This window comes from Lissotriton vulgaris, chromosome 8, assembly GCF_964263255.1.
Source record: "Lissotriton vulgaris chromosome 8, aLisVul1.2, whole genome shotgun sequence".
In the NCBI taxonomy this organism is placed as follows: Eukaryota; Metazoa; Chordata; class Amphibia; order Caudata; family Salamandridae; genus Lissotriton; species Lissotriton vulgaris.
In genome coordinates, this window is record NC_141696.1 from 859433093 (window position 1) to 859445363 (window position 12271).

At 48.7% G+C, this 12271-nt stretch overlaps 1 protein-coding gene across 1 annotated transcript in view; it reads left to right on the forward strand.

Annotated features, from left to right (window-relative positions):
• Positions 1-12271, forward strand: part of WWC3 (WWC family member 3) — a 638290-nt gene that overhangs the window by 585027 nt on the left and 40992 nt on the right. Inside the window, exon 20 of the mRNA XM_086934786.1 lies at positions 9766-9858. Within this exon, the coding sequence (XP_086790912.1) occupies positions 9766-9858 (93 nt within the window). The remainder of the gene's footprint in view (positions 1-9765; positions 9859-12271) is intronic.

A 12271-nucleotide genomic window follows, 5' to 3' on the forward strand; every position in this document is an offset into this window, starting at 1 on the left:
TCCTCCTTCACTTCGTCCGTGAGGGGAACCCACTGGTCGTAACCCATCCCACGGCGAAGATGCTGCGCCTTCAGGCGCTGGAGAGCCCTGTAGTGCAGCGGGCCTGGGAAAATCGCCTGGATGGAGGACGAGAGAAGACCCACCACCTTGGCGATATGTCGCAGGGACGTGCGATCCCTCGCGATCGTCTGCCGAAGCAGGTGTCGTATCTTTGCGACCTTCCGACCCGACAGGCTCAAGACCGCCTGTACCGAGTCCACCACAAAACCTAAAAAGGTGATCTGCTGAGTGGGAACCAAAACCGACTTGGAGCCGTTGATCACGAACCCCAGTCTCTGGAGCAGTCCGACGGCTTGACGCAGCTGGCCCGCCAGCACCTCTGGGCACTGCCCCATGAGGAGGATATCGTCCAAGTACACTAGCATACGGACCCCTTGACTTCTGAGAAACTCCACTACCGGGTGGAGGACCTTCGTGAAGCACCACGGGGCTGAAGACAGACCGAACGGCAGAGCGGTGAATTCGAACACCCTGTCGTCCCACAGGAATTGTAGGAAACGACGATGAGGGGGGTGGATGGGGACGACCAAGTAGGCGTCCTTGAGATCTAGTCTCACCATCCAATCCCGAGGGAGGAGCACGTCTCGAAGGAGGTGGATACCCTCCATCTTGAAGTGACGGTAGACCAACCACCCATTGAACTCTTTGAGGTTGATCACAGGTCTTTTGCCCCCATCCGTCTTGTCCACTAAAAAGACGTTGCTGAGGAACCCATGTGGGTGGCGCGTTGATAGACGGATGGCTCCCTTGCGCAGCAAGTCCGAGATCTCCCCGTCTATCAACCGCGCGTCGGACTCCGAAAAGACCATCGGGCGCGGGGGCCTCGCTTGAGTGGGCTGGTCGTAAAATTCTATATGGAAACCTCGTACAGTTTGTAAAACCCAAGCGTCGGCAGTGAGCAATTCCCACTCCTCGTAAAAGCTTGCCAGCCGCCCCCCAATTGGAACTTGATCCAAACAAAGTACACTTACCGGGGGCATTTCCTTGACCGGAGTTCTTCTTGAACCCTCTGCCACCGAAGCGCTGTCCTCTGGTGGGGTAGAAGTTGGTATAGTTGGCAGAGGTCTGGTATTGACCTCTTCCGGAGCCTTGTCCTCTGCTGTTGGTCTGCTGACCACGGCCGATCGCGCGGCCCCTACCGCGACCGGCCCCTCCAGAGAAACGCTGGTGGAACACCCTCTTGATGCTAGACTGGGCCTTATCCAGCGACGTGAACGTATTCACAAACTTGCCCAGCTCCCTGATGAAGGGCTCGCCGAAGAGGCCACCTTGGGCCACAGCACCCGCCTCCGACGAGGCCAGGTCCCCCAACTTCGGGTCCAGCTTGATTAGGAGCGAACGCCGCCTCTCAGTTGACAGGGCACAGTTGGCGTTGCCCAAGAACACAATCACCCTCTGGGCCCAATTCGAGAGCACCTCCGGTGAAATGGCGGTGCCATTCACTCTAGCCTCCTCCGCCATGTCGAGGATCTTCGTGGCGGGCCCGACCGCGTCCAACAATTTGTCCTGGCAGGCCCGCCAGGATCGGTCAATCCCCTTCCTGGGGTCCTTCATAAACTTCGCCAGGAAGGTGGCCATCTTGGGGTCCAATTCCGGGGTCATGGCCACTTTCCCTTCCAAAGTTGGCCGAGGGCACTCCCCACGTAGGCAACCCCTCGCTTCCTTTTCCAGGGGCTTGCGCAGCCTGCCCGCGACAAATTTCGCCACCGTTTCCCCCGGTGCCCAGGCTGCGGACCGGGGGTGGACTATCTCGTCCGGGTCCAACATGCCCGACTCATCCCGGGGCATCTCCCTGGCAGAGGGCGCCGGAAGCCAAGAACGGGTCGACTCCCCGTCGTCATCCGTGTCAGGAGAGTCGTAGATCGGGGAGGCGGGGGCCGTAGACACGTCCCCTGAAGCACTAGGATCCACCGAGGGTGTAGGGGGCACCGCCGTCGCCTTAGCCAGGAAGGCGTCACGAAGACGCTCAAAAGCGCCCCTGTCCACCCCTTGGGCCTCCGACGACGGCCCCTCCTTACAATGCCTCTTCCGGGCGGGTGGCAACCCGCCGGATGTCCCCGGGAGCTCGGGGGACGGAGGCACATGCGCCGCTGCCAGCTTTGCGCACTCTTCCACGATGCGGGCGGAAAGGCGGTCTTCCATGGGGCCTACCACCTCCGTCACGCAGCGGTAGATGGAATTGTCCACCGCCTGGTAGAACTCGTCGTCCTGCAGATAGGGGCAGGGTTCCTCCTCGTATTCCCCTTCCATCTCGGAACCAAGGGCAAATGTGGGGTACCCAAGTGGACGGCAACCGAGAAAGTTCTCGAATGTGGGCAGGCCAAGCGGCTGCGATCACGTTTTGGGCCAACTGGCGTGGCAGGTGGGCTGCACCAACCCCCAAGCGCGCAGACCCTCCTCGCCGGGACCGGGTCTTCGTACCCCCCAAGCGCGCTAGGCCACTCGGATAAAGAGGTGCATAAGGGACACCCGAAGGTGATTCACGCGGTCCGAGCCGCCATACAGACCCCAACGGGGCGTCAAGAGTAGGAAAATTACAGACCCGGGGCACCAGGTCTCAGAGGGGTACGCGAGGGCTGGCTCCTGCGCAAGCAGACTCCACGACGCGGGTCCTGGCACTGCGGAGGCGCGTCGAAGGGTCGGCGAGACAGGCCGCCCCCTGGCGGTCTATGTACACACCGCACACAAAAGGGAAATAAAGTCGCGTAGGAACGAAGAACGTTCCCGCAACTGGGGACTCTGTAAGGGAATAAACCATGCAATGAGTCCCCCCCAACGATCGTACACAATACAATCAATCACAGTTGAAAAAGGGAAAAATATAGGAAAGCACTTATCTGGCTGCGGGAGCAGCGAAGAAAGAGGAGGAAGATGATGAGAAGTCCGGTTATATAGTGATGGACAGAGTGGAAGGACTATGGACTATTGTTATGCAAAGAGACTCTTGGGAGTTGTTGTTTGATTTGTTGAACATCACGTCAATGCTTTATGTTTAAAGCATTTTTTGTTCTTATTATATCTTTTCCTAAGCTGCTGTGGAGTCTTTATGGTAATAAAGCGAAGGAAGATACAGCATAATCTGAAGCCTCCGGTCCTGACATAGAATTGATAGTCTCTAGACCAGTCCTCAATCCTACGCACAAAGTTGGTTAAGAGCAAGTTACTTTCTAAACAAAAAATTATTGTGCCACTCTTCTTCAGAAACAATTGAACTAGTCTTTTTTAAACCATGTCTTCAACTTCGATTCTAATATTATAAAATATAAAGTTCAATCACACTCTCTTCTAAATTGTTAACTCCAAGACTGTACACCCTTCCATGCACCTGCAAGTATGGAGCGATAGTGTTGGGAGGCTTGAGCAAGGAAAGGCTATGCTGTTAGTAAATTGTCTGATCTTCCCCAGACATTGGCTCCCTGCTCCCAGAACACAGTAGTGAGTTTTTTTCTGTCTTGTCAGGTGGCCACCTTTTGGAGAGCACTAAAACATTTCTTCCGGGGAAATTGTGTCACTAGTCGCCGCAGTCACAGGATCTTAAGTGGCTTTAAGCACCCAATTTAAATTAAATTCCACTGGGAAGAGAAATGAGGCCAAGTGCCTTTGATTTAAATGCAGTGTCCAGGGAATTTTTGACAATTAGTGCTCCCTCACTGTTAGACCTGACCGTTTCTGCAGGGTTACCCCACATTGCTGCCTTCCTCTGCGTAAACCAATTGTGTTGGCTTTAGAACTCTGCATACTTTACTCCTGCTATCCAGTGGTAAAGTGTGTGCTCACCCTTCCAAGCATGGTAAAATTGGTGTACCCCTAATTGGCATATTTAATTACATTTTAATTCCATTGTATGTGGTACAACAAGTACCCACAACCTATAAAGAGAATGCTGCTAGTGGGCTGCAGCACTCTTTGTGCCACTCACTAAATTAGCACTGTGAAACATGTCAGGCCTGCCACTACAGCCTGTAGTGCAGTTTTAAACTGCCATTTCGACCTGACAATATACATCTTTTGTCATGCCTAAACCTTCCTTTTTAAGACGTTATAAGTCACAGTCACCCCTAAGGTAGGTTCTAAAGGCTCATAGTGCAGGGTACCTGGTATTTAAGAAGTAGGACATTTGTACTTAAGTTTTTCATGTTCTGGTAGTGAAAAGACTACCAAAGCGGTTTTTCACTGTGACAAGGTTAGCCTCCATAGACCCTTGGATACCTCATTACATTTAATAAGTGATAACTTCTGCTTGTGAATAGCTAGAGAAATCCTTCTGTCACTCATTTTAATTTTAATTTTAAATCTTCTATTGGTAAAGCCGGATTTTAAATTACTTTTATGGAAATGACACTTTTATAAAGTTGCCATTTCCTGCCAAAAACAAATATTTTATGCCAGAGTCCAGGATCACATGACTGTTAATGGGACTCTTGGGATATAATATGGATTCCTTCCAGACAGTGGACAAAAGGGCTTTGGGTGTGGGAAGGGTGTGTTTCTCCTCAGCAGGATGGATGGCCACCCGCAAACACCATCAACTGATCCGCACCACCAAGAAGTCAGCATTCAAACGACGACTTGTCAACAGCGCCCACAACAGCAAGGAACTCTTCAGCATTGCCAAAGAGTTCTCCAACCCCAGCGCCGGAAACGACATCACTCCCTCGCAAGACCTCTGCGACTCACTCGCCTCATTCTTCCACCGCAAGATCGCCAATATACACAACAGCTTCGGCACACCAACCACGCACCCAACCACCGAACCAACGCCCCCCACCACCACCCTCTGCACCTGGACCGCGATCAGCACCGAAGACACCACCCGCACGACGAACACCATCCACTCCGGATCACCCACCGACCCCTGCCCCCACCACGTATTCAACAAGGCCGACTCCATCATCACTGGTTAGAGGCGGCAGACCCGAGAGCAGAGGACGGCCCGGGACCAGGGTTCGATTCCCGGCGCGGCAGGTTTCTGGACCAGGGTCAGCGGACTCGATAATTCTCTCGGCTCAGTGCCCACTCTGATCAGTGATCACACTCGGCAACTCTGGGCATTAGCTTGCTTCATCTTCACTAACGGCCCCACCAGACCGCCGGGGATGCCTGGTCTCACCCTGGAGATACCCATTAAGGGACCATCTCTCAGGGAAGCCAGGAAGGGTTTCGCAGCGGTCGAAGCGCCTTGGGACCCTCCGGGTATGTAGTGCGCTATATAAATGCCTATACATTTACATTTACAACTCCGGGACATCATCATCACCTCCTTCAACACCGCCACCTTCCCGGAGACCGGGAAGCACGCCGAGCTCAGCGCCCTCCTGAAGAAACCAACAGCAGACCCCACCGACCTCAAGAACTACCGCCCCATCTCGCTCCTCCCTTTTCCTGCCAAAGTCATCGAAAAGTCCGTCAACCGACAGCTTACCGCCTTCCTCGAGACTAACGGATCCCTCGACCCTTCGCAGTCCGGCTTCCGAGCCAACCACAGCACCAAGACAGCCCTCATCGCAGCCACTGACTACATCAGATCACTGCTCGACAACGGGGAAACAGCGGCCCTCTTCCTCCTGGACCTCTCTGCAGCGTTCGACGCGGTCTGCCACCGCACCCTAGTACAGCGCCTCAGCAACATCGGAATCCGAGAAAAGGCACTGAAGTGGATCAACTCGTTCCTCGCCAGGAGAAGCCAGAGAGTCCGCCTCCCCCGTTCAGATCCGAGGCCACCGAAGTCATCTGCGGAGAACCACAAGGGTCATCACTCAGCCCAACCCTCTTCAAGGTCTACATGAGCCCTCTCGCAGCCATCGCACGCAAACACAACCTCAACATCATCTCCTACGCCGACGACACCCAGCTAATCCTCTCCCTTACCAACGACCCCGCCACCTCCAGAACCAGCCTACACGAAGGGATGAAAGACGTCGCTGAATGGATGAAGAACAGCCGCCTGAAACTGAACTCAGCGAAGACGGAAGTCCTCATCCTGGGATCCTCGCCCTTCGCCTGGGACGACTCCTGGTGGCCCCATGCCCTGGGCACCACCCCCAAACCAACGGACCATGCACGCAACCTGGGCTTCATCCTGGATGCCTCCCTCTCGATGACCAGACAAGTCAACCCCGTCTTATTATCATGCTTCAACACCCTGCGCATGCTCCGCAAGATCTTCCGATGGATCCCCACGGAAACCAGGAAGACTGTCACCCAGGCACTCGTCACTAGCCGACTGGACTACGGAAACACCCTCTACGCCGGAACCACAGCCAAACTTTAGAAAAGACTCCAGCGCATCCAGAATGCCTCCGCACGACGCGTCCTGAACATCCCCCGACACAGCCACATCTCCGGCCATTTGAGAGACCTGCACTGGCTCCCCATCATCAAGAGGATCATGTTCAGGCTCCTCACCCACGCACACAAGGCACTCCACGACTTGGGCCCCAAGTACCTCAACAACCGCCTGACCTTCTACGCACCCACCCGCCAGCTACGATCGACCAGCCTCGCCCTCGCCGCTGCACCACACATCCGCAAAGCCACCGCCGGGGAAAGATCCTTCTCCTACCTGGCAGCCAAGACATGGAACTCCCTCCCGATCCACCTCCGGCTGACCCAGGATCATCTCTCCTTCAGGAAACTCCTCAAGACCTGGCTCTTCGAGCAGTGACGGACCCCTCCCCCCCCCCCCCCCAGCGCCTTGAGACCCTTCCGGGTGAGTAGCGCGCTATATAAATGCCCATGATTGATTGATTGATGGCCTGAGGGCATTGACCCAGCCCTTCATTAGCTTCAAAGGGTAGCATAAGGGTTGTACCAAGCCCCTTCCTGACTTCAGAAGATGCCTGCCCTGTCACCACTGGCAAATGCAGCTAACACTTAAGCCTGCCTGCCCTTTGCTTCACTAGCATGATTAGAGCCAGACTGAGCAAAAGAAATAACTGACCAGAACCAACTCGAGGTTAGAAAACTGGCGTGTCGCGCACTCACAGGCCAGAATGGGTATAAAGGTGGCTACCCCAGAAACTTTCATAAGAACACTCCTGGACTTGTGTAGACTCAGGAGAAGGCTTTCCTGCCTGGAGGAAGATTGAACCTGCTTGTCTTGAACACAGGATCTCAGAGTGACTCCAATTGTCAATTGACTGACCTCCTGTTTCAGCTACATGGATACTACAAGCTTCCAGAGGCCTTCCCTGCAACTGCTCAGCTAACCACCATTAACTGGACCTGCTAAACCCTGCTTCTGGCCTTTGCTGGAGTGAGTCCTAACCACCAGAAGGTGCCTCCCAGGACTTGGACCTTTGGCTGGTCTCCTGCTGACCCTATTAAGCCTGATCTTGTAGTAAAACACTCGGACTGCCTGTTCCGGATTGCCCGGATATTAGTATTAATCTCGGTCTTTCCACTGCCAAGGTCCCTAAAACCTGGAAGCATGCAAAGGTTATCCCTCTCTTGAAGAAACCCTCATTGGATGCTTCCAGACCAGAGAACTATCGCCCAATCTCACTTTTGCTATTTTTCTCCAAATTACTGAATCATAAGTGAACAGCATTCTGATGCAATATCTGGAATCTAATTCTATTTTGGATCCCTCCCAGAATGGCTTCCGTCCTAAACATAGTACGGAGTCAGCTCTGCTAGCTGTCACAGAAGACCGTAAGCCTCTATGGATAAGGGCAACTTAACCACACTCATTCTGCTTGACCTCAGTGCAGCCTTCGATATGGTCTCACACAGTATTTTGTTACATCGGCTGCGTGAGATTGGTATCAGAGGCGGTGCCCTTGACTGGCTATCCTCTTTTTTGAGTGACAGGTCATTTCAGGTCATTGCCCCTCCATTTGATTCTGTGACGCACCCTGTGCGCTATGGAGTCCCACAGGGGTCGGCTTTGAGCCCTACTTTATTTAACATTTATGTTCGTCCGCTGGCCTTGTTGGCCAAAACCCGTAACATACAGATGGTTTCTTACGCGGACGATACACAATTAATTTTTGCTTGTACCAAAGACTCTAGTCAAGACATGATTAAATTTCATGGGATGGGGGCAAATTGTCTCCAATTAAACTCATCCAAAACTAAAATTCTATTCCCTGGCAAAGATTCACATCAGTGATGCAGTAGCTGGTGGCTGCCAAAATTGGCTCTGTGTTATGCATAAAGTTCTGATCGGCTCCTGCCCTGCGATCCTCAATGACTTGGGCCACCACTATGTTCCTTCTGGTGCTCTGCGCTCTGCCAACCTTAATTTGAAGCATATGCCTCGCTTCCGTAGAGCCAGAACTGGAGGCCGCTCTTTTAGGGTACTGTTTCCTACTTTATGGAACTCACTACCTCTTGTTATTAGGAGGATTTTACTTTGACCCGATCCAGCACAGCCAGATAACCGCGATTGGTGCTATTTCTACTGAAACTTTAAAAATTCATAAATCTGGTTCTACTTATTTGATGTTTGTGTTTTTGGGTTAATTGTGTCCAATACAATGTTCACTATTATTCAAAACTGGTGTGGGATTTTTCTTGTTTTGTGTTGTCACGTTATTACTGTTTGAGTGCTACATACATACTTCACACGTTGCCTCTAAGTTTTGCCTGATTGCTTATGTGCCAAGCTACTAGAGGGTTAAGCTTAGGTTTAGCGAGTGACTTGTTCAACCTGACAAAGATGGTGATAATTACTTGGAGATTTCACCCCTCTCAGCTAAAAACCCATTTTTTTACACTCACTTTCTCCAAATTGCTGAAAAATTGTCCTATTCTTATAAGACATTTATTGCCTCTGCTTAGCATTAGGTCGAGGAGACACAAGGGCTTAGTTCGTCCTATAACAGCTGGTAGACATATCTTCTCAGTCGCCCTGCTGCATTGTAGATGTTTTTTTACTATTATGATTAACTACACAAATGAAGTGCAAACTGGTCCTAATATTGAACACAAATTCTTAATCTGCAACTGTTACAGCATTGGTCCCAATTGAATCCTCTTTCTATATAGAAACTCATAGTAATTTGTGTCTGTAAACTTGTATTTTCGTTTACCACTCAGTCCCAATTAAAGACTATGGAAATTTGAAGCACTGTTTGATTTTTGTAAGTGTGCAGTAATCTTCTTCTTTTTTTTTTTTTTTTTTTGGAAGGAAACGTTTAACACAGCCTTAAAAAGTGTGCAGTATTCTTGTTTCAGCAGTTGATTCTACTCTGTATGCTGAAAACCTATGGTAGCATTTTGTTGTAGTTGTGTGTATTTTATAGATTTACTAGATCATAGATTGAAATCAATTTTAGAAAGTTACAGGTTAGGGCTGGAACGTTAGTAGAGCATCATGTTCCAGGTTCTCTGAAGGAATGTTAAGGTTCAAAGGAGTGGTCAGTTGCTATTTAATTGTGTGCTACCAGCATGGTGCGCGTAAAAAAACGTACTTTGAAGTAGATCTTCATATTGTTGGCGTCCATTGATCACCACCCATTTGCCTTCCACAGTGACCTATAACCTTGTAGTCTAAATCTGCAAATCAAGTTTACTTATGCAATTGGTATCTTTAAAGTGTAATAAATATATATAATATACACACACACACAAATGTGTGTGTATATATATTAATGTATATACTATTTTATTAAAGTATCATATCTCAGAGAATTTGTCCAACTGCGAGATATAACAAGCATGCTATAAAATGTTTATAATTCTTGTTTTGCTTAAACACAGCTCTACCGCAGTGACAGCGACAGTTCAACCCTGCCTCGAAAAGCTCCTTTTATCCGAAATACACTGGAAAGGCGAACACTGCGTTATAAGCAGGTGAGGCTTGTGAAACTATACCCCCACACAATTATATGCTTTTCTAAATATGTAATTTTAGATGATCTCTGATTCCTGAGAGTAAATGAACTGTTCCCTCATGTCATAATGGCAAGCAGGACCTTTGAACTCAAAATGAAACCTTAAGTGTATTAGGTTTGCGATAGTCTCCAAGATGAGCTTTCAAAATCAAGCAGATGCCATTAGGACGGAGACTAAAGGTTGAGATTTAGTTGGTTAAATCGGAAGTTGACTTCTCCATAAGGCATCAGTAGCAGCCGTACATCTGTGTTTCATTTAATAATGCGTTCATTTATAGTAAATCTGTGGAACTAGTGTGCGGAGTTTGGCATAACATCCTCAAATTCAAAATCCAAGCTCTTTAAGGAGGCCAGTCTACTGAACAAGCCTAATGATTGACTTTTATAGTTCCAGAAAACAACATTTTTACATTTCTTTTGTCTTGTTACGCCCTGTCCCTTTGGTACGTGGGGCCTCTCTTACTATTGACTCATTGTTTGGTTCTGGCACTTATTTTTCCCCATAAGATTTCAAACCTGAGCAAGAGAGTGAAAAACACTTGAGGGGAAAAGGAGGAAGAAAAATATGTAAAAAATGTGCTAAAGGGAGAAAGAATAAATCTGCAAGAGTAAATTAAAGCGGCATGGAGTGTCTGGTGATTAATTAAAGAGGCATGAGGTGGAATCAAGACTATGCAGTCTTGGTAGTTCACACACCGACAAACAATAGTACTGGCTGTGGTCTTATGTTCAAAACATAGGACCCGGCACTTGTTCTTTAACCCCTTCGATGCTCATGACTGAACGGTTCCGTCATGAGCATCGGTCGCGCTGTGCTCATGACGGAACCGTTCCGTCATGACCACACCCACGAATGGAATGTTCAGCACCGGGGGAGAATCGGCGCCGCAGGCAAGGTGTTAACAAATGAAGCACTAATCTGAGAGAACTGAAAGCTTTAGCCTTCTTTAGCTTCCTGAATGCCATTGATCACCCTGCATTCTTCGCTCATCCTTTTTGCCTTCTTCCCACATTTTTACCCATTCTGCACCTTAGTCTCCTCGCCCTATCCTAATTGCAGCCCATTTCATTGAAGAGTACAATCTTTCCACTGTGTTCTCTTAGTTCTGTGTAAAAGGTCCGGTTAATGGTTGAGTTTCTGGTAACTAGTTTGAATTGTCTTTATAAAAACGGATTGAATGAGAGTAAATATTTTACAGATCAAAAGAAAGTGGAGCAAAACCAGCCCTGTATTAGCTCTAAAACAAATCAAACTCTAATACATTGCATATACTCCTAATACCGAAAAAGGATACCTATCTCTATAGGACCAGGCAAGATTTAGTAGAAAATATGGATAAAAATAGAGGGTGCAGTTACATAGGTCACCTGCTGTGCCAAAATATTGTTTGGCTGCCCCATGAAGTAATAACCTTGCTTACCTAGATTAGGGACTTCTGGTGGGACATTTGCAAATGGTTTAATTTTTACACAGTATAAAAGTATGAAAAGAGACAAGCTGGTTTCTCCAACACAGTTACCTACCATACAGAGAAAGAGGTAATTTGTAAAAAACTCCAACTGTACAAATAAACTGCACAGAATTAATAAATTATATAATATATGGGATTCTGTAATACTTATATAAACATCAGTCTCTAATTTCTTCATAATACATGGGATTCTGTAGTCCCTGTGTAAATGTGAGACTGTGATTTCTTTAAATCTGGAACTTGTGACGCTCCCAGTCTCTGCTTATAAAGAAAAGGTGCTAGAACTAGACTATAATAAGTTATTGCAAATCACCTCGGAGTTCCAGAACCTTATAAAAGAACTCCGCCTTTGGCCTCGTTCATCTATATGGTTATGGAACTCCTCTGTGACTTGTGATATCCTTATGTATGGCGGGGGGTACTTTAGCCTTTATATTATCAGTGACTTGTGACAAACCCAGTTGCCGATTTTTTTAGAAAAGGCATCCAAACTCGACTATTATGTTATTACATTTAACCCCTTGCATGCTCACGACGGCCCCTGGCCGTCATGCGTCACGGAGGGTGTGTGCGGAGGAAGACCAGGGGCCGTCCGTATCCCGTCCACTATTCAAATCACCCTCACAGCTCGAAAATTCTCACCGCATGCAATGTGTTGAGTTGGGGCGTCTCAATGCCTGCTGCCAGAGCCAGCAGCCTAGGTGAAGCTCAGGTCAAGTCATGGAGTAAAATTGAAGTAGCTGTTTAAAGAAACGAAAATGGAATGTTGCTTTTCTTTCTTCTGCTTTATATTCGTAACTTACAATGACAAGCATACAGAACATATATATTTTTTGAATTCCTTGGATAGAGAAAAGCTAGATTCTTTCTGCATGTTTCTATACATTCTGAGCTACTGCA